The sequence below is a fragment of the Mus caroli genome, unplaced genomic scaffold (genome assembly GCF_978045245.1).
Source record: "Mus caroli unplaced genomic scaffold, Mus_caroli_1 scaffold_15, whole genome shotgun sequence".
Lineage (NCBI taxonomy): Eukaryota > Metazoa > Chordata > Mammalia > Rodentia > Muridae > Mus > Mus caroli.
The window spans coordinates 8,733,681-8,756,875 of NW_028227270.1; the positions used below are offsets into that span (position 1 = coordinate 8,733,681).

General features: G+C 41.9%; 1 protein-coding gene and 1 pseudogene across 6 annotated transcripts in view; both read right to left on the bottom strand.

The window, feature by feature from the left end:
* The window catches only part of Slc38a9 (solute carrier family 38 member 9), an 83,297-nt gene that overhangs the window by 38,311 nt on the left and 21,791 nt on the right, over nt 1-23,195 (bottom strand). For 3 of the 6 annotated variants that reach the window (XM_085830816.1, XM_021180274.3, XM_029468391.2), the window contains exons 3-9: nt 16,350-16,482; nt 13,674-13,795; nt 13,483-13,546; nt 12,815-12,908; nt 7,702-7,872; nt 4,274-4,333; nt 152-343 (exon numbers count right to left, since the gene is read on the bottom strand). In XM_085830816.1, the coding sequence (XP_085686942.1) occupies nt 152-343; nt 4,274-4,333; nt 7,702-7,872; nt 12,815-12,908; nt 13,483-13,546; nt 13,674-13,795; nt 16,350-16,482 (836 nt within the window). Of the gene's footprint in view, nt 1-151; nt 344-4,273; nt 4,334-7,701; nt 7,873-12,814; nt 12,909-13,482; nt 13,547-13,673; nt 13,796-16,349; nt 16,614-18,388; nt 18,474-23,195 lie in introns of all 6 variants that reach the window. The other 3 variants (XM_085830817.1, XM_021180276.3, XM_029468393.2) reach the window with 2 other exon arrangements.
* Nucleotides 1,130-4,201, bottom strand: LOC110308426 (heterogeneous nuclear ribonucleoprotein R pseudogene; annotated as a pseudogene).

Consider the following 23,195-nt stretch of genomic DNA (forward strand, 5'->3'; position numbering starts at 1 on the left):
TTTTTTTTGTGTGTGTGCGCCAAACTTTACAGAAAAAACAAAAGGCAATAGAATCAAAAGAATAGTATGAATGAACAAGTTAAGCAGCTCAGAACAGTAGGGAGGTGACTGTCACCCCACTGGCAGGAAGTTCCACAAAGCAGCGTCTTACCCAGGATATTAAATTTGGAGAAGAATGAAGGAGACTTGAAGTTGAGCAGCGGCAAGAGGAGCCCTATAAGGTAGAAGGGCACTGTTCTGGACTTGTCCCACCACTTCTCAAACAACTGCACTTCTGTGTTGTTGTAGAAAATCATGGAACTGTTGTCAGGACGGCCACCACTGCCAGCGTTTGGACATATCACTGTGAAAGCAAGAGTGTGCCAGGTCAGAGATTGAGAGCGCACGAGCTGGAGAGTCACTGTGCCCGGGGACTGGCACCTGCTCAGCTGCCAGCATGAATGCAGGCTCCCTTCTTGGAAGCGTTGTATGCATACTTTAGAAATCTTTTTGTTCGTTTTGAATAGATTTTTGAGTTTTATTGATATTTTACATGAACAAGAAATTGGAAATACAATCACATTGAAGAACAGCTTGTCACAGCTTTGATGTTTAAGCCAAACAAATTTTGTAGGGGCAGATTTTAAAGAGGTGTGGTTATAACAACTTACAAACATACTTAACCTGCTCCTAGGAATGCAAAACATGCAGCCATAGGTTACTTTCAATACAAGGAAACTTAAGTCTGTGTGCGTTAATTTCTTAAAACTACTAAGACCAAGCACTGGCTCGTACTTTTATTTACAGCATACTTCACACTCCTATGTACTCCATTCCAAATCCCAAAACCCACAACTGTTCAAACCAAAGGCTCTGCAAAATCACGATTTAACAGTTTCTTCTGCAACTAGGATGATGCTTGGAAGGATAAAAGCTTTGTAACCCCAGAGAATGCAGGCCCAGTAATGCCCAAGAGCATCAAGAAAAGAAAAGAAAAAAAGAAGCCTTGAGTGTATACACAATAGTGACTTCTTCAGCTGAATACAAATGGCAGCACACTGCTAAAGATGGAAGTTAGGCTAATTTTGTTTGAAGAATGCAGATCTAGAGTCAATTGGATCTTGACAATCGTTTTCAAGCCCTCGAAGGTTTATTTCCACTGTTGTCCACAGGTATCCTGATAAAATTCTTGGTTGTCATTATAGTAACCATAGTTACCAGAATAGTCACCACCTTGCTGAAGTGGCTGCCGAGCGATGAGTTGGGAACCCCGTTCTGTTGGTTGTTGGTCTGACGATGTTTGGAATCAGGCCGGTTGTACCCATCTGCCTTTCTCTTGCCTCCTACATTGCCCCCTCGACTGTCCCGAGCTCTACAAGAACTATGGCCTCTCTGCTGTTGTGCAGGATCCCCTCTGACACACCTTGAGCCTCTTGGTGGTCCCAAAGGTGCCCCTCCTCTGTGAAGAGCCAGCTCCACCTCTTAGAGGTGGTGCTCCGCGCCCCCTTGGTGGTGGTGGAGCACCTCACCCCCTTCTTCCTCCTCCTCCTCTTCTTATGGCATAGACATCATCATAACCACAGTAGGGATCTTCGTGATAGTCGTGATAATCAAAACCACAGTAGGGATCTTCGTGATAGTCGTGATCATCATAACCACAGTAGGGATCTTCGTGATAGTCGTGATAATCAAAACCACAGTAGGGATCTTCGTGATAGTCGTGATCATCATAACCACAGTAGGGATCTTCATGATAGTCGTGATAATCTAACCACAGTAGGGATCTTCATGATAGTCGTGATAATCAAAACCACAGTAGGGATCTTCGTGATAGTCGTGATAATCATAACCACAGTAGGGATCTTCGTGATAGTCGTGATCATCATAACCACAGTAGGGATCTTCGTGATAGTCGTGATCATCATAACCACAGTAGGGATCTTCGTGATAGTCGTGATCATCATAACCACAGTAGGGATCTTCGTGATAGTCGTGATCATCATAACCACAGTAGGGATCTTCGTGATAGTCGTGATAATCTAACCACAGTAGGGATCTTCATGATAGTCGTGATAATCATAACCACAGTAGGGATCTTCGTGATAGTCGTGATAATCATAACCACAGTAGGGATCTTCATGATAGTCGTGATAATCATAACCACAGTAGGGATCTTCATGATAGTCGTGATAATCATAACCACAGTAGGGATCTTCGTGATAGTCGTGATAATCATAACCACAGTAGGGATCTTCGTGATAGTCGTGATCATCATAACCACAGTAGGGATCTTCGTGATAGTCGTGATCATCATAACCACAGTAGGGATCTTCGTGATAGTCGTGATCATCATAACCACAGTAGGGATCTTCGTGATAGTCGTGATAATCATAGCCACAGTAGGGATCTTCGTGATAGTCGTGATAATCATCGTCAGCGTCTTCACAGCCATAGTAATCTGCAGGGGAGCCTTACCCACCTCTCCCTCCACGCCCTTGACCTCTCATTGGCGGTGGCATTCGGGAGGAGGGTGATAACCCTCATCTTCATGTGCACTGCGTCTGGAGGCCTGTCAGGCAGCCTGGCGCTCTTTCCTTTTCTTGTCTGGTGGCTTAGCTAAGACAATTTCAACTTCTTCCCCTTTTATTTCTTTTCCATTCACTTCATCCATAACCTGGACAGCAGCTGAGAGTGGATCCGTCATGAGGCGTAGACCCCAGGTAGGACCAGTCTTCTCTAAGCGGGGCACGAACTCATCCGCAGACAAGTCTCCTGGGATTTGACCTACAAAGAACTCTGTTCCACTTCCGGGTTGCACATCCGAGTAAACACTGTCTGGTGGAGGGCCACCATGCTTCCTCTGCCCCGTGGTTACATCCAAAGTCTAACCAGTCCTCTCAAGCAAGGCCTTGGTCTTTGCCTCATCTCTGTGGACTCCTGCACCTTGCTGTCTTGTTTCTCTCTTTGTCTGTGGGTCTTCAGAACTCCACATAAAATGCACTTTTGTTCTGAACCAGAGATAAGTCACTTTCTTTGAACTGCTGTAGTATAGACAAGAGCTCCTTCTTCATTAAATTCCCTGAGAGCATCGACTGCTCTTCCATCAAGATAGACATAAGCTACCAACCCAGGGCAGAGCTGAGGGTCCAGTGGCCTGGTCTGTGAGAATCAGTTTAAGAAGCTTTGAAAATGACTAGAAATGGTGCCCGCCCCCCCCCCCCCCTTTTAGGAATCTTTCACCCAAACATAAATAGTGAAAGGTAAGGGAATCGTTCAAAAGTTTTGAGGTAGCATGCACTTATATTAGGAACCAGAGAAAGCACCTATAGAATGTTCCTTGGCCCCATTGCTGGACTGAAAATACTGGACTTATGGAATCTCAATAATACAGGAAATCTCATGCGGAGTAACTGTTGCATTATTAGCCATACAAAGGCTAACTAGCAAGGTTTTCTCTTTTAAAAATATATTAGAGTTATTATGTGTATGTGTGCATGTTTGTCACAGCTCGTGTGAAGAGGTCACGGGACAACTTAGCAGAGTCAATGCCTGCCCTCCACTGTCCAGGCCTTGGGACTCAACTCAGGCCACCAGGCTTGCTTCAAGGACCTTCACCTACTGACCCATTTCACTGGCCCTCTCTGTTTCTTTTCTTAATAACAACAGTAACAAGAAAAAACAATCTATGTGTTAGGGAATTAAAAGCAGAAGTCCTCACTCATTGGTGAAAAACTGAACAATTTGGAGAATGTGAACAAGTCAAACTAATTCTGCAGTTCGCTGCATGGAGAGCAGCCGAAGAGTCTAGATGGGACCCTGAGAACTGGGAGCCTGGACAATGTGTTTCTCTTTGCCCCCTTCCTCTCTTCTCTCTCAGCATCCATCCATCCGTCTGTCTATCTATCTATCTATCTTTCTATCACCTATTTGCTATGCCACAGTTCCTTACTCAGCCATGTAGGTCCACGGGGCCAAAGTCAGGTTGTCAGGCCTGTTGCCCTTGGGATATCTCATTTTAATGCTCTGTTTAATCTTTATTCTTTCATGGGGCTGACGGTCAGAGCCAAGGCTTCACTTGCCAGGCAGGTGCCCCACCAGGGAATCACACTCCCACTTGTTTTTAATAGATACACCTATTCCGAAACATAACACTAATAATTTAACAGTGAGTCAGTAACATAGTAACATTTTTTCCCCAACCATTTACCTTAAATGGGGTCATGGATTCTATTTTTAAGTCCTTTCGGGAGCAGGAATGGGGACAAGGAAACAAACTGAATTCCAAGCTACTTACCAGGGTTGCTATTATTGGTGCTCAGTACAGTGTCTGTGTCATTAATGTGATGAATAAAATCTAAAAGTTAAAGATAAACATGTAATTAGACAATGAATGAACCGCGCCAAATCCCATCGCCACCTAAAGTCTTTTGTTTATAAAAGTAGTTATTTCCTCATAGAGCATCATTGAGTACACTGACCCCCAGCTATTTCAGCGTTACATATTTCACTTTTAGTTTCCTTTGCCTACACGAGAGAAATGTCACTTGCTTCATAGTGCCATGTAGAAAAAAAATTACATAATAATTTTATATAAGGTTTAAAAAAACAAACAAAACCTACTCACAAGACTGAATTAATGGTAGTCAAAAAGTTTGGAAGGAAGATAATGTATACAATGGTTTCTTATATTTACATCGGTTTATTGGAGGACAGCTACATTTTATGTTCTCAAGTATGCCAAAGGAGACCAACAACCATACCTGGCCGAGCCTATCTGGGAAGCCACTTAAAGTTTTCAGGAGCTACAGGAAGCTTTTAGGAAGCTAAGGCTGTATAGGAACTAATGTGCTTGTAGGAACTGTGGAGTCCCACCGGAGGAAGCACCAAAGGGTACAGGCACATGCAGGTGCCCAGGCACTCATGCCGTTCTATCCTGAATGTTTGATGGGTAAGCTGCGTGCTAAGCCAGACATTGTTGTTTGTTTGGTACAGGGTCATGCTTAATACCTAAGAAACAAACATAACTACAGATACTTTAATGCTTGAATTAGGGCGTGTGGACTATTTTATAGCCCAGGCTTTCTCAATGCATGTGATATCGTTTTCAAGGAGAAAAAGTCATTCATGAAGGGAGGAAAAAAATTACTTTTAAGAGACATAATGTGGAGATAATACCATTTATTAAAGGCGATATTAAAATTTCACTGAAGCATCAATTGGAATAAAATGTCTAAAAAGTGTTCTCAAGGGGCAGTCATTTTTTTAGAAGTGGGGAACTAGAAAACCCCGCTACAGACTATGGGGACAGAAGAAGGTTGGCAGCTGTCACACTCATGTGAGGAATATGCAGAGTCCTTGTATCATTCTGTTTATTTTGTACATGTCTGAATTTTTTATAACAAAAAGTATGAGTCTTATAATAGACTGAAACTACATTTACAAAGCCAAATTAAGGCATCACGGAAAAACTATTTCTAAAGTATGTAAGACTTTCAGCAAGAAAAATGCGAAAGACATTAAACAGAAACTTAAACTCTGCTATGATCATGGATAGGAAAACAATATCCTAGCGTATTTTCTTCCCATACCTATAAACTCAATGCAATTCTGATTAATCCTAAATCAATAGCCTAATGATATTAATTACGGTATATTGACTGAAAAATTCAATGCAATTTCAATCAAGATCTGATTACATTGTTATAGAATTTGACAAGTTGGTCTACTCTAAAATATATATAAAAGACGAATCTTAATGAAAAAAAAAAACTAATTTGAAGGTTAAAAAAAAAGATCTGCCTAGAATCACTGCATAGAAGTGAATACAAGCTATTAAGACATTGACAGCACAATGGTGGATACACAGTTAGTATTAAGACATTGACAACACAATGGTGGATACATGGTTAGTATTAAGACATTGATAGCACAATGGTGGCTACATGGTTAGTATAAATCATCAGCCTTAGACGCCCAAAAACCCAAGTGGAAGATGGAGAAAACCTATTCCCAAAGTTCTCCTCTGACTTCTCACGTGTGCCCTGGCATGTGTGTACCCACCCACATACAATACAAATAAATGCCAAAAAGGAAGCTTCAAATGGACATCTTCCATTCAATTAAAAGCCATTATGAAAAGTGCTTGGCTTGGCCATTTAGTGCCCTCCGTAGAATTGTAGAGCCGAGATGAGTAGGTAGCAGTTCTGTGGTACATAAATATTACTTAAAATTCAGTATTCTCCTGCTTTCTACTTTTAGCTTCTAATGTTTCAGTAAGTAAAACTGTTCACTGTTCAAATATTAAATTCTTCAACAACACATACCAGTGAATTTCATAAACTTTTCTACTAACAGCACTACAATTTTGTAGAAACATTTATACTGGCCGGGCGGTGGTGGCGCACGCCTTTAATCCCAGCACTCGGGAGGTAGAGGCAGGTGGATTTCTGAGTTCGAGGCCATCCTGGTCTACAGAGTAAGTTCCAGGACAGCCAGGGCTACACAGAGAAACCCTGTCTCAAAATAACAAAAAAACAAAACAAAACAAAAAAAACAAAACAAAAAAAAAACCAAAAACATTTATACTAATTGGCCCTTTTGGAGAAACATCCCTTATAAAGGTTGATGTAGCTGGGGAGGTCATACGCCCTGGTGCTGGTGTGGAAGCTACCGCTGCTGCTTGCTAAGGACCATGATGTGCCTGTCAGGCAGCCTTCTGCATAGCTATGCATATGCTCATGAGACAGTGCTGCCTTTGGTCAGCTTTGGCCAGAGAAGCTTCATTTGCAGTGGTCAGTGGTGAGTGCAGAGACTCTTAAACTGGCCAAAGCATGGAGAATAAATGACTGTGAACTGCCCAGTCGTAAGTGGGACAACTGTGACACCCTCTCCATGCTCATGGAATAACCTGGAAGATGAACCGAGGCCCCAAAACAAAACAACAAATCAAATCAAATCAAAACAAAACAAAACCAACAAACACACACCAAACCCCAAATCCCTTAGGAGACAGAGGGAGTCAGGGGCAGACGGCAAGGTAACTTCTGGGCATGATATGATTGTGCACTCTGAATGCACAGCAGTTGTGACTAACTTCCTAAGGCTGGATGGTCAAGACACTTCCAACAAGCAACCCTTGATGGGGAAGGAGAGACAGTGTGGCCAGTGGCGCAGACACTGCTGAAGCGTGGGTGCGTGAGCAGACAAGCTCTCACCCATGTTCCTGGAATCAATGTGAGCAACCCCAGTGAAACTCACGGGGGGGATAAAAAGAAAGGCATCAAAGTAGGAGGAGTCCAGCAGGGAGGAGGAAAGGGGAACAGGGGAGCAGAACAGGAAGTGCATATGACTGAACAGGAAGTGCATATAATTGTACAGGAAGTACATATGATTGTATAGGAAGTGCATATGATTGTACAGGAAGTGCATATGATTGAACAGGAAGTGCATATGATTGAACAGGAAGTGCATATAATTGAACAGGAAGTGCATATGATTGAACAGGAAGTGCATATGATTGAAATGCATTATGAAAATGTCAGAATGAAACCCATTATCTATGTAAAAAATTCATGTTTATACACACAACATTTGAGCATAGAAAAGCCTAATCAAGTGCATTATCCAGAATTTATAATAATTTACATCAAAAATGTGAGGCTAAAACTAAAATATTACAATGATATTTGGAGTAACTGTGTTAAAGGCTAGATCAATACTTACTAAAAATAAACTTTCCAGTATTAAAAAGAAAATTAGACATAAGCACCCAATAAACTATCATTGCTCCAATGAGAGACACCAAGGAGAAAAGGAGACTTGACCATTGCCCAAAGGAGCCAAAATAATGTTTGCAGACATCTGGATATTCCCAGGTACTTGTGTCCGATGTACCTAGATAAAAATGAAAGAGAAAGAATGAAACTAGGTACTATTATACACTCCACATTCATAATTTGATTTCCCCCAATTAACTCAAAATATTTAGCAAAATAGTGTGGCTACTTTACCAACAAATACAAGAACACATTATGAAAAAAAATAGCAATAAAATATAAAATAAAATAGAAATCTGTTCAGTGAAATAGCATAATCAGAGAAACAACTAGGATCCTAAGTTTTTATAACGAATTAGATCATGTGATAACCAATAGTGGGAAAACTAATTAGAAAAAAATAGAACACACACTCTCTTTTTAGCTTTAATGAGATGGTGTCTTGCTACACAGCCCACGCTAACGCCAAACTCACAACAATCCTCAAGCCGCAACCTCCCAGGTTTCTGGAACTGCAGGCTTACATCACCCCGCCGTTCATTTAAAACACTACTTAACAGTTAAACACTGTTTGACAACATGAGTGAAAGCTGCCTCGAGTCATATTTTATGCTATAAGCCAATTTAAATGTTAGATAACTAAGTTAAGAATTTAAAAGTAAAGCTAGGCATGGAAATGCACACCTGTAGTTCTAGGCTTCAGGATGCTGAGGCAGGAACATGCAAACTCCAGGCCAGCCTGGGTTACACAATGAGTTTCTGAACAGCATGAAAAACATAAACAGAGCAAGACAAAAACAACAGCACAAGATTAACACATTACAGTCACAGCACTGAAGTCTAAGATGAAAGGCTATCCTGTCTCTGAACTGAGGAAATGGTAATGGGGAAACAGAAAGTCTCAGGGAAGCCATTCAGACAGAGTGAGAAAGGAAGCCACAGGAACTTGTAGACAGGAAGCTAACAGCAACGTCACAGAGGGCTCTGAGAACAACTACAAAGGCACTCATAAACTATAAAGACTCATGGACAACCAGCAAGAGGACGGACAAACAGTACACTTAAAGGAAGCCATACCAGGAAGCCATACCACTTGGCAAGCAGAGGCAGGCGGATTTCTGAGTTCGAGGCCAGCCTGGTCTACTGAGTGAGTTCCAGGACAGTCAGGGCTACACAGAGAAACCCTGCCAAAAAGAAAAAAAAAAAAAAAAGAAAGAAAGAAAACAGAACAGAACAAAACTGGAAACACAAAATAACATGCTTCAAAGTGGCCTATCATTCATGTATATCTGGAACCACTGGAAATTACTACAGCTCTTAGAAATAAATTTAAATTTAGTGATTGTCCTTCCCTCCCTCCCTTCCTCCCTCCCTCCCTCCTTCCTTCCCTCTTCCCTCCCTCCTTCCCTCTTCCCTCCCTCCTTCCCTCTTCCCTCACCCCACTTCCTTCCTTCTGAACTGGTGATTGAACCCAAATGGCTTTGCACATGCTAAGTATGTGCTCTGCCACTTAGCCATATCTCCAGCCCATGATTTTTCCCCCTTAGGGGTCAAAATTTAAGTGAAGCAATCCAAAAGAATACCTAAAATATGCATACATTATTTTAGAAGGGTCTCTCTTAGGATAGTAACAACAGACCAGGGTGTAAACGTGCAGCAGTCCACAACTGCTAATCAATACAACAGAGCCACAAGGTACAACACACAGTCATTCAACAAACCAAACAACAAGCAAAGATAGTAATGGTGACGGCACCCATAAAGTTCACTTAAAAAAAGAGTGATGAAGTGGGAGCCAAGAGTAGAAGAAAACATACTAAATGATAAAAGACATTTGCGTAAGAAAGAACAAAAATATTTATATTTCTATGGTTGGATTATTGCCATAGCAATTTCTTTGTTTCAATATCTCAGTAAGGAATAAGAACACAAATAGGTCTAAGACAAGGTTATTTTAACTGCCCTCAACTTATAGTAACTTTATGACTCATCTTGTTTCCCAGGGGTGGAGGTGGAGAGAAATGAGGTATATAATGTGACTGTCTGTCTGTGTGTATTATATGGTAGTATATAAGTAGGAGCAGTAGAGTGCTGACCTAGCCCCCAAATCTTGTCCAATATATGTGTTTTTATGGTTCTACTCCAATAGCATTCTTATAAACATTGGGGTGTCTAAAATAAAAATAAACCACCACAAAGACAGGAAAAACACTTTTAGCCTAGAAACGCCCAATCATACTGGACTCTGAAGAATACAGATAACAAGCTTATTTATAGATATAGCACAGGAAGGTTTCTTCACGAATGACGGATAGGAACCGTCTCCTTGATTAGCAGTTGTGTCGTTAATGTTCGGCTGGAGAGTTTCACCGTAACTGCTGTACACGGTAGTCATGGATTTGTTTTCTCTGCAGGTTACATAAAGCACGGACTCCACCTTGGAGGGATGTGGCTCCTACAAATGTCCTCTTGACTACCTTACCAGGATGATTTCTGGTAATGGCCTGTGATTTTGTGATAGATTTCTTTTAAAGATGCTATATCGTCTGTATTGATCAGGAAAATCTCAATTGCTAGTTTATATGTGCAATCTCCTACATCTTTTGTAATATCTTTTTTTTTTTTTTTTTTTTTTTTTTTTTTTTTTTAGTTTTTCAAGACAGGGTTTCTCTGTATAGCCCTGGCTGTCCTGGAACTCACTTTGTAGACCAGGCTGGCCTTGAACTCAGGAATCCACCTGCCTCTGCCTCCCGAGTGCTGGGATTAAAGGCGTGTGCCACTACGTCCGGCTCTTTTCTAATATCTTTATGGATTTATTTTTTCATATTTTAGTTTGAATGCCATCTGGAGTATATTTTTGTATAAGGTATCATACAGAGTTTTTACACACACACACACACACACACACACACACACACACACAGAGTCACACACACACACAGAGTCTCACACACACACACACACACACACACACAGAGTCTCACACACACACAGTCACACACACACAGAGTCACACACACACAGAGTCACACACACACACAGAGTCACACACACACAGCAGATACTCAGTTTAACAGACATCAAATATGACAGGAAACTCATAAACCTGAGATTTATGTTTCCTTTCCCAGTCTAATTTTATAAAGATTAAACATTTTTATTCCATGTGTATGGACGATTTGCCTGAATTTCTCTGTACCATGTAGTCCCCGAGGTCAGAGCAAGGCATTTGATCTCCAAGAACTAGAGGTTGGACAGCTACGAGCTGTAGGTGCCAGGAACCAAACCTGGGTCCTCTGGAAGAGCAGCAAGAGCTTTTAAGCAGCAGCCGCCTGTCTATCCCGTCTGTCCTCTCTGGTCTTCCTGTCTCTAAGGCAGTCGTCCTCTGCTTTATCACCGTTGCTCTGTAGTATGTCTCAGTACCTGGTCGGTCTGATTCTTCCACGCCACTTCTTTTTCCTCCTTAATTTCCCTGGCTCTGTTTTAAATGGGGCTGAATTTATACATGTGGCTTTTTGTGGCTTGCCATACTGAATCTTCCAAACCACATGGCATGTTTTTCTTACTCGAGCAGATTTTATTCTTTGTGTTTAGGTAGACTATATATTTTTTTTTCCATCAAATGTGTTCTCTTGCTAAATTTTATCTACGTCCTTCAGAGTTGACTGCTGTGGTGAGTAGAATAATGTTCTCTACACTGTGGTTCTAGCTGCTGATTCTTGATTTCATAGGCAGTTAACTTTCAGATTCTTATTAATTCTAATCGCACGAGTCTTCATTCTGATACATTCTTTTGCTGTAATTATTAGTCTGTTCTAGTTTTTATATTAGCTCAACATTCTTTGGTGTATTGATACTATGTCAGACAGCTAGGAGTCACCATGAGCATTTCCTAGGACTTCGTCCTCTTCTTCCTCCTCCCCTTCTTCCTCCTCCCCTTCTTCCTCCTCCCCTTCTTCCTCCTCCTTCTCTTCTTTGACTTAAATGGAAATAGCTTTAGGCATTTTATCACTGTAGAGCTGCTGGTCCTGGTTTGGGATAAAGAAACTGTAATTTGTGTAAGTCATGCTTTCCTTAGAGCTTTACAAGATAAAGGATGCTTGCCACCATCCAATGGCTGTTTTTGTGGGGTGGTTAACAATTGATGCAACCCTGGATTTTACCTTGATTTTGTTAGTGCAGTGAACTGTGTTTGGCTTCTTAATAACAAAGTGTCCTCTCCCCTCCCTGGAATAAACACATTTTAAACACATCCTATTTTAAACACCGGATATTATTTTTTTACACTACTGATTCAAACGTTTTGTAAGTTGGTTTTTCTTTTATTTATTTTTTGTTCTGTGTGGCCTTGTACTAGGCTTGTGTTGACTTTGTAAAATGAACTGATGCAAGTTCATTGTTTTAAATGGAAGAGTTTAGGAAACCAGGCATTACCTGCTCTGTAACAGTGAGAGTGCGTGCAGAAGAGACTTTCCAGGCAGACAGCCTGGAGTAAAATTCCCACTCTCTGCATTTGTATAAAGAGCTCTCTGCCCTTTCAGTCAGCACAAAACCCACAGAAACCAAAGGCTAAACAAACTCAACCAGGAGATTGAATGGCTTTTAAACAGGCTTCTCCCAAGATCTCAAACAGTGACAACAAACTCCCCAGTGACTGGGACTCTGCTTAACTGGAGAAAGGAGCTGCTTAGACAGAAACAACTAGAAGTTGGTTTGCATTTGCTAATATGACTGAAGGAAAACCATGCCTGTCTAGGCCCTTAAAGACACACGCCCTAATATAATGTAATATAATATAATATAAAATAAATGTCTTCTCCAAAGAATGCTCAGCCCTGAATTTCAGAGTGAGCCAGCTGGGGCCAGCAGGAGCTTAGGTTAGGGAGCTGCTATCCCAGAGAACCTCACAGCACACACACACACACACACACACACACACACACACACACACACACACACAGAGAGAAAAGGTAAAAGGAGACACATATATAGAATGTACACAGTAGGATCTGCCTCATAGGAAAGTGTATTATTCCCCACAACAACCTGCCTCTACTTACTTATCATACTCCGGGACTTCACCACTCTATAGCAGCAGTAAAGTGTCAGAAGGCCCATCAGCACGATGACACACATCCCAGTGGTAAATCCAGCCTTTTTAAAAATAAAAAGTCAGGTTCCTTTCGTTACGTAAGAATAACTTCGTATGCAATTACACTGATACCCTAAACAATTCTGACAAAAACATGGTAGTGGAAAAATAAACAGAACCATCTGCTTTCTAAAGAGAATTTTACGTAAGTAATAGAACAAAATATAGTGATCATTTTCTTTTCCAGTGCTGTTATTCATTTATTTACACAGGCTAGCTTAAAATGTACTATGTAGCCCAAACTGGTCTTGAACTCACGGTCCCGTCGTCGCCTTGGCCTAAGTGTTGGGATTATAGGGATAGAAAAATCCTCGCGGGTTGAAGAGACGGCTCAGCAGTTCTGAATGCATTCTGGCCTTTCAGAGCACTGAAGCCTGGTTCGCTGCACCCATGTTGGGTGGCTCACAACTGCCTGCAACCCCAGTTCCAGGAAGGTCCAACGCCTCTGACCCCCCATGGGCACAGGGGGCTATATGCAAACACCCACACTCAGACTTGCTAATATGCATAATTAAAAATAAAAAATCATAAATCTTAAGACATTTTTAGATAAAAGTGTACTCAAAGTTCTATTACCTGTTTTATGCCCCAAGGAATACTTAGTATAGATGTCCCCATCATGGTATTCCAAATCATAAAACTGAAAGAGGAATAGCAGGAACACTGTGAGGTCAGGCTCCTCAAGCATTTTAATCAAGACAGAAGTAAACAGCCAGTTATCTTCATTCACGCATTTTACTTCATGCTCCAAGAGGTAGTTTACTCACATAGTAACTAAGCTGGTGTTTTTACCATAGCCTTCAGTGTAACTCTTAAGTTTATAGGCAGAGCCCAATGGACTATACACATAGCATTCCTCCGGAGCAGGGACTACATGGTCTGGAGCAATCTTGGAGAAAAGAAAAGAGAAATATCAGAACCGGTGTATGGACAAAAAGGATGTTTTCTGTTGATTAAAGAAACTGACTAGACACGCTTCTCAGATTTACACGGGGCTGGACCAGCTGGGGGCTCTGCTTGACGGGCTCCTCTGAGGAGCTGCCAGTGAGACTCTTGACTATTACACATCTCCCTTCCTTCCTGTCTCAAAGGTGTGATTCCCCTGCCTCCGCTGCATGACTGTTGAGATTATAAAAAGCTACCAGCATGCATATCTTTAAGACACATCTTAGTATATGTTTCTAAGTCACATAAGCATTTAGCATTACGCATCCATGATTATTTTTTCAAATATAGCAGCGGGTATAAAGGAGAATTAAGTTACTTCTACCATCAAAGTACTTTTCGCATTCATGAGAAAGTAGGAAGCCAGTAATTAAAGAAATCTCCAAGGAGGAGGCTGTCCTCAATTGAAGAGCTTTTCAGTAACAAAGTGGTGTTTACCTAACTCTGAGGTGAAGATGGTCATCTAAGACTAAAGAATTGAGGTGCCGATGCACAGTAAATGAAGAAATAGCTCATAACTTCGTGCTATGTTTCTTATTTGAGAGTAAAGTTAACAGCCTCAAACTGCCTCGAATTCCAGTTGGACACACGAAGCAATTAGATGAGATTAGGAGACACAATACAATTAAGTGTTCAACTCTGTGCTGTACTATCTCACTGGGTAAAGCAAGGAGCACCAGGGAAGACTTGAAGGAAGACATGGAGTATGAGGCCTTAGTGGGAAAAAGGGGATAGGTTATGATCACAGAAATGGCATAGCTTTCTCTTTTAATGCAATACTACCAGTGGTGACTTTGTAGGGGAGAATATCCTGAATGCTATGCATGGTGTGGATTCAGGGACAGCTAGTTCCTAGAGACACAGATAAAAATACAGATGAAAATTGTGTTTTTCCTTCTCTTTATTTACTTTTCTCTATGACCTAGATGATATTCTCCCATGAGCAAAGAAAAAGTGCAAGACTATGAATGCCCCATCAAGAAGGAAAAACAGTATAGCTGACAAAATGAATGGGAAAAAAAAACCAAAATAACAACAACAACAAAACAAGTCAAATCAGAACTTATAAGGAGCATGGTTCAATACGAGGTAGAAAAATTCTGGTTGTGGTTTTACACTGTCCTAACACAAAACGGAAGAATAAACCTATTCCATGTACACCTCACCTAATCCTGTGCCCTGTGTTAGCCTCTGGGTCTGGCTCAGGCACGGGAAGATGTGGAGGATGGGGGTGGGAAGAGTGGCAGATGCTTAGGAGGCATGGGAACAGGCAAGAGCACACCGTGGCAGTGGTGTGGTGTGGGGCAGCATTTCCATCTGAACATTCTCATGACACACAGGCTCTTGCTGACATGCAGCCCATGCTTCCCTGGCTCCGACTAAGCCCTGCACAGTGCCTTTTTGCTAAGTCCTCAGTGACACTGACAAGGCTGCTCTGTAGGCATGTGCGTTTAGTAGCAAGGACACAGGGGATGCTGGCAGGCAACTTCCTCCCCTTTCCAGCTTATAATAATAATAATAATAATAATAATAATAGCATTTCTTCCATAAATGAAGAGGCTTTACTCTATGAGCAGTGATTTATTGTTCTTCTCCAAAACACCCCGTTAGGGAAAGTGACTTGGGGAGTTTTAGAACATGAGTGTGGATGTTTATACAAATCGTTACAAGTGGAGAAATCATATTAACCTTGGCAACTGGTTAGATGCACTAGTCGTCTCTCTCAGTGCCATCTAACAGAGGGTTATGACTCAGTGCACAGTGTTGGCTTTACTTCCAGGCAGTTCTGCCCATCCAGCTCCAGATGGTATCTCTGCGGCCTGCTTCTAAAAGTACAGCCTCTGGGAGGCTGAATCAGCCTGGGATCTCAAGGCCCCAAGCATTTATATAATTCTATAATGCACTTCACCATCACTAGTCATGTAAAGGGCCCCACGGGGCAGGTAAAGATAAAAAAAAAAATTAAAACTACGAAAATTGATCCTCCATATAGCATTTCATAAGTCTTTGTTTTCAATCTTAGAGCCCAGGTATGGTGGTTTGTGCTATAAACCAAGGAGATAAGGTAGGAAGCTCGGGTTTAAGGTCACTCTCCATACACACAGAGTTGGAGGTCAGCTTGGACATCATGAGATGCTTCAAATTTAGAAGTTAACTTAAATGTTTACAAGACTAGCCAGAACCTTATGTTTTTGTCTAAGCTGCTATTTCAAAAGCAATTTGTCTTCCTCAGAGCTTTTGGTATCTGAGATAAGAAAAAAATTAAACATCAAAGCTCCAAGCTATTGTCAAACAGAGCGTTCCAAATGTCTCTACTCCAGGGCAGATAAGAATGAACAAGCCTGAAGCACATATTAACCACTATTGCTTTGACTTTGCATGATGCTATCTTTGGACTCCTCCAGTGAAAAGTTCAACCCCTGGGAGTTGCCCTGGTTTTGGTGTTTACTGTTCATTACAACTGAACTCGAGACAAACAGCAGAGCTTTGCTCCTTACCAGTGCCTTGTCTGCAGGAGTGGTGAGCCGGCTGTAGTAGTGAATCCGCTTGTTCATAGCAGCAGCATGGTCACTAACCCTCTGAATGACATCATTCACATTGACAATGTTGGTAGGCTCTATATAGAAAGGCCTAAAGAAGGGAATATATACTTGACAAAAAGCATTCAGGCAAGAATTCTGGAAGTCAGCCATTGTAGAGAATAATCTCTTGTCCTCCATGTGAAGCGGGCGGGCGCACAAAGGAAAGGCATTCACGTCTCACTTTTGGTGGGAAAAGAAAACGTCAGAGGAGAAGTGTTATCCTCCCCATAAAATACAGTTCTTGTCTCATGATACTTTTACTTTAAACACACTTGAAGCTTAAGGAAATTTACCAACAGAGGAGAGACAGCAGAAAACACTAGAGAAGTCATTAAAGAGAAATTTGGCAAAGGAAACAAAATGTATCAGCTGTTGGTCTCCAACAATTTAAGTGAGATAGAAACTGCTTTGATTAGTCTTTTAAAATACTCTGGCACTGAATCAGAGGACTTATAGACCAAATGTCCTTTTACTGAAGAGGACACTCCACTCCTTCCTCTATAAGCCAAAGTTATTTCCTTTCACAAACACATTCCTATTTCTCAGCTCATGTCCTAATGACCAGTGACCTCAACCTCTTTCTTTGTGTGGGGATCCAAAGTGGATCAAATGGAACACGGCAGCACCGGAGAGCTTTGCCCCATGGACTTTCCTTGGATCCTGGTAACATACTCTAATGTCCTATTACTTATGTTCGTTTCCTTCCTCACTATGTCCTGATAAACTGCAGATTCTAGCTTTCAATCATCATCTCCAGTCAGCCCTTCAGTGCCGTTCTGAACCTCCCTCAGTGTTTTCTAAGTTTCCCATAATGAGCACTCCAAAATGGAGAGACAAGGTAGAATCGCATTGCTCTGCCGAGTCTCAGACTCTCTGAAGTAGCAAACAGCACTGTGCCCCAGACTGTGGCTGTTAGTCTTCCACATGACACGTTGGTAAAAAGAATGGGAAAACAAAAGAAAACAAACCCCCAAGAAAATTTCCTTTCTGCTACTTTTCTAACCAACTCTGATACCTAAGACACGGTAGTTGAGTTTAGCCTTCTGACTGACATACAGAACATTTGAGTCACTTGCTATTTATTCTCCATGACAACATTCAAATATAGTAGGTATTAACTAGTCAATTTCATGGATAGTAACAAGAGCATTTATAAAAGTAAACCCATGGGCAGAGAGATCAACATAGCATGTCAAACATACTGGCAAATAAATTATAAGGGGGATATAGTAAAAGTGAGTGGGCCAGAGGCTAAACAATCACTACATATATATTTGGTAGCCTAATATAACCACCAATCTCTCAAAAGTGTTACGGTATGATATATTATTTCTACTTCTACCATGATAGTGATTCTTCATGGTGATGTACAAATATCGATGTCTGAGGGCTAGGGCGATGGTCCAGTTAGTAAAGTGCTTGCTGCACAGTATGAGGAACTGCAATTAGATCTGCAGGATGCACAGGCAAGCACAGGGACACGGCTTTAACCCCAGATCTGGGGAGGAGGTAGAAACAGATGAAGCACCGGAGCCCACTGGCTAGCCCATCTAGGCAAGCTGATGAGCTCCAGGGTCTCAAGAGGTAAGGCGGAGTGCAGTGGAGGAAGATATTCAGCACTGACTCTAGCCTCCAAAACACACGCACACGTGTGCATGCACACGCGTGCACACAGGCATCCTGGAGATACTACGTTAGGAAGCTCACACTCTACAGGATTTTCCAGCAGGATCAGTGCCCCACAAAACTCAAGAATGCTAACTTTAGGCAGATACTTGGGCTACTAAAGGACTAATATTGATAGAAAGAGGTATAGATGTTCTTCTTGTCACTGTTTACTCTGGAATTCAACGGCATTAACATCCAACCACTGGGTTGGTTTGAAGGTCTGCTGAAAAGCAGTCCGGGAAGTGTTAGGCCTTGGCTCCTGGCTCTGGCTGGCGCGTTAACTGTACCAGTTTAGTTGGCTTGGGTACTCTGAGAACAGAATGGCTTTGAAAGCTTTTCTTTTCCAACCGTTTTCATCGAGATGTTGAGTGCCTGTTCAAACAAATATTTTGGAATTTTTTCAAAACAGATTCTCTTTAAAAATATACAATTCAGCATATTTTTGGTGAATTATTAGAAACACATTTTAGAAAGTGAAAATATGAACTTTACTTAAAACACTTTAAAAATGAAGAACACTACATAGAGGATAATGTTCAGGATAAAAGACTTAAGAGCTTTTATCTTTGAACTCTCTTTCAATTGTGCCTGTCAGGGTCACTTGCCATTTGACACGCAGTTCAGCTGTACCCAATGAGAACAAGGAGGGCATATCTATCTCACCTTGTAAATAGTTAAGCTCATGCCAAAGCAAAAGAGTTTTAATTTGGAGCAAAATTTACAACATAATTTAAAATGTGATTCTATTCTCATATATTCATTTAATACACACATAAACAACGAAACCACACTCCTGCTAACACCTTTTTTAGAGTGTACTCCTTAAATTCCTTAAAATCTTTTGGCTTTTCAATCTGTCTCCACCCTCCTACTGCCAAGCCACGCTCCTGGGAGGGTTTAGTAACAACTCTATGACTCATGGCAAGGCTCATGCCCAGTGTGGAAATCTTGATTTGAAATTGCCCAGTTATTTGCATCCCTATGGAAGTTGAAGTGTTCTAACGCCCAACAGACTGGTTGGGGTAATTTATTAACACAAAACAAAACCAGACAAAAATAACAAGGCAATCAAGTATTCCAAAAATGTTACACAGATACACTTTCAAATAGTGAGCCTCTGTACTTGCTTCTACCTACTTGGTAAAACACGTTGCCTACCAGAAAGCTTTTCAATACACAGGGCAGAAAAAGAAATTACTCAGGCCACTGCACCTGGAAAGCCCTGCTGCTAGGGAATGCTGGTGAGGGCTGGCCCCCTGGTGTGTTTCTTACTTCCTCTGAAGCCCAAATATCAGCATCTCTTTACAAACACCTGCCCTGCAACCCAGCTTGAAGCACACTTGCCAAGGCTGAGCTTATATAAGCTTCTCTACTTTGGCTACTTTATTTAGAAGTGGTTTTCCAATTTATTGTATAAACATTATTTAAGTTCCAACCAAGTATTCTGCATTTGTGTTAGGCATTAAACAGTGACTAGAACACAGAACCATGAGGACTGTACAATAACCTGCTGCAGAGATATATAAATAAGTGGCATAGACCCAGAGGGAAGAAACCAAGTGTTTCATGCAACAATGGGAGCGAGGCAATTGGGAGAGCTGTGTGATGCTTCGGTTATGTGGGGGATGGGGAAGGCACAGAGAAGAGGGAACTACATCATCTGGCAGACTGTGGAGGAATTTATAGGTAAGCCGAATCTTAGAGAGGTATGGTCAATAGGAGAAAAAAGTGTTTCAAAGAATGGAAGACTAGGGATGATGTAACTCACAGGCTCAGCATGTGTAAAGCCTTGGGTTCACTCCCTGTACACACACACACACACCACAACACATGGGAGTGGAGGGAGAAGAGAGAGAATCAAAAAGAAAAAGTATGAGATATATTTTAAAACACACATTGGTCAGTGTATGGAGATTTTCACACGCTAACCCAGAATTTAATCTAAAGGAAGGAAGCCATTGCATCTGTCTCTTTGACTGATTACTTCTCAGATCTCTAATTTTTAAATGTAAGGAATCCTAGAGTTCTCAGAACAGGAGTTCTCTCCTGTGATCTCAGTCCATCAGCCGGTTCGTGCAACTTGCATCCATACAGATACTGGCTGTCCTGATGTATGCTGTCCAGACTGAAAGCCCGGCTGGTGTATCAACCGGTTCCCCACTGTGCCTCCCTTATCCCACATGTTGGACTTGAGTGCCCACAGGAGCCTCACCAGTCCTCCAACACTACAGGTGTGCACACAGCTTCTTCAGGACCTTTGCTATTCATTTCAGGTAAAACAAACTCTACAGACCTTTTATCTAGATTCCTGCACAGCTGATTTGTCACCTCTTTTAGCTCTTTCCTAAGCTGTCCCTTTCTCAACAAGGCCTTTGATGATTACGGTCATCACATGGAAACCTCAACACCTCTTTGACACTTGCTATCCACCTCTGTAGATCTTCTCCTCAGCAGCAACGATACCTAATATGATGGACAAATATTAATTTTTTGGTCCTCTCGGGTATTGTTGCTGTCATTTTGGTCACGAGCACATTTAGAGAGCCAATAACTGTATTTGGCATGTTACAGCACTGTACAAAACGTGCTAAGTGGGGGTTGGTGGTTTATCTCAGTGGTAGTGCACTTTAAAAACATGTGGTAAGGGAACACAGGATACACCAGTGCTTTAAGGAAAGCATGTGTGCCCATGTGTAGGTGTGAACATGTGTGTGTATGATGTATGTGCTTGGCGCCCAGAAGCTGACATAGGAGGTCTTCTTTAGTCAGGCTTCACGTAGTTTTTGAGATGACCATGGAGCGAGCGCATCAGTTTGGCCGGGCTGACTAGTCAGTGAGCTCGACGGAGCTGACTGTCTCCCAGTCAGAGCCCCCTAGTGCTGGGATCACAAATGCAGGCCACTGCCCCGGCTTTTATGTGGTGCTAGGGATCCAAACTCATGGTTTCATGCTTGAGTGCAAGCACTTCATGGAATGAGCCATCTTTCCAGATCCAAGGAAAAATTAGCTCGAAATAACTTTAGATTGCTACACAGAAGCTGGAAGAGCACCACATGTTTCACAAGCGGAGCAGCAGCCGTAAGAACGCTCAGCAGTTCCAAATCTAACCTATTAGCTAGGAACGCACCCAGAGCTGTCTCTGTTTCCGGGCCAAAGAGCCTACTGCAACCCGGGATGTACCAGGTCCAGAAAGGCTCTGAGATATTCCTGTAGTGTTTAGAGCTCCGCCCATGCAGCGCTCACAGAAGCTGGGTGACTCTTCCACTTTGGAAGAGGGTCGTTCAGTACACTAACTCTTCTTCCTCCATAGAAGATATGCTACCTACTGAAGGCTCCCTCTTCATCAGTGTGTGCGTGTGCGTGCGTGTGTGCGTGCGTGTGTGCGTGTGTATGCGTGCGTGTGTGTGTGTGTGTGTGTGTGTGTGTGTGTGCGTGCATGCATGTGTGTGTGCGTGTGTATGCGTGTGTGTGTGTGTGTGTGTGTGTGTGTTTGGAGCAGACAGGTGCTTGCATGTAAAGATAAAATGAACACAGAGAGTGTTAGGAATGAAGAGGGACACTTTGTGTACAGAGAGAGAGAGAAGTCGGGGGCTACATGCTGATTGGCTCCACATTAACACTATTATACCAACAATACCAGTACTTTGAGCTTTAACAAACATCCAGAGCAAGGGAGCTCATGTCTGCAATACTAGTACTCAGTAGGACGTGGCAGAAAGACTGTTAGGAGTTTGAGGCTAGCCTGGGTTATATAATGAGTTCCAGACCAGCTTGTGCTACAGAGACTTGTCTAAAAAACTAACCAACAAGAACAAGAACTGTATGGAATACCAAAATATACAAATACTATTATTTCAAGTGCTAAGTGTAAAAGAAAATTACCAGTAAATTTCAACAATTTCCACATAATTACTAGATGAAATTGAAATGAGTTTGAAATCAGCCTAAATAATTGTTACAATGTTATTTTAGAAAAGCATATCGAAGGCTTGTTATTGTAAAGTGACCTTTCACTAGACTGTTAGTATATGCCACCCAGTTGTTATCAGCATTGCTTATTTCTTATAATTAGAAGTTTCTGTGATGTATGTTAACTTACAGGATATATGAAATAAAGTGTAAGGAAGTACACACGTGTGATTTGCAAATGAACGAGTGCACGGACACACATTTATATGCAGTCCAATTTTTAGGATCACTAGTGCTATTTTTCTTAAATTTATTTTACGTGTATGAGTGCTTTGCCTGTTTGTTTGTCTGTGTACCCTATGAGTGCCTGCTGCCCATGGAGACCAGAAAGGGTGCTGGTTCCCCTGGGACTGACATTGTGGACAGTTGTGAGAGGTCATGGGGTGCTAGGGAATTGAACCTGGGTCCTCTGGAAGAGCAGCCAGGCTCTTCAACATCATGCTCTCTTTCCAGCCCCACCTGGTACTTTTAACTGAGAAGAAGATCGTGCTGAAGGAGGTCTAGAAATGTGAATGCTGAGAAGCACTTGGTTGAAGGTTATGAATTCCCCATTTTAGAATTCCAAGCTGTTAACTTAGTTGCAAGTAAACATCTTCATGAAAACCGCACGGCAAAGAACTTGGACTGAAAGTTAATTCTCAGGCTCCTACCATCCTAATGAAGTACAGATCCCACTAAGAATGAATTCCAACACTATTTTGATGCAATTCATGTTTCAAATTTTGGCTCTCAAAAATGCCACAGATGAATGTTTTAATTCTGCAATAGAAATGCAAGGATTCAGTTTTTATCTTCTTTTTCAGTATTTCATGGGGAAAGGGCAAGAGAGTCAGATCAAGAGAAGAAATGTCACAACCAAGTTCAGATGATAGGTGTACCTGTGGGTCAACCCCACATATGTGTCTATGTTTTTCTCTAGTTGATATCAACAGTGATGCCCCGCTCCACCTCAGCATGTGCTTAAAGAAGGCCATCCCATACAGGACTGCCGCAGACCCTCTGGGCCCCTTTGTCTGCGTGGAACGGGTCTCTAGTTGCGGGTGGGCAAAGTGTCGGATGAGATGACAGACAGATGCACACAGGAGAGGTTGTGTAGAATCTGAACGTAATTTGTCAAATCGAGCA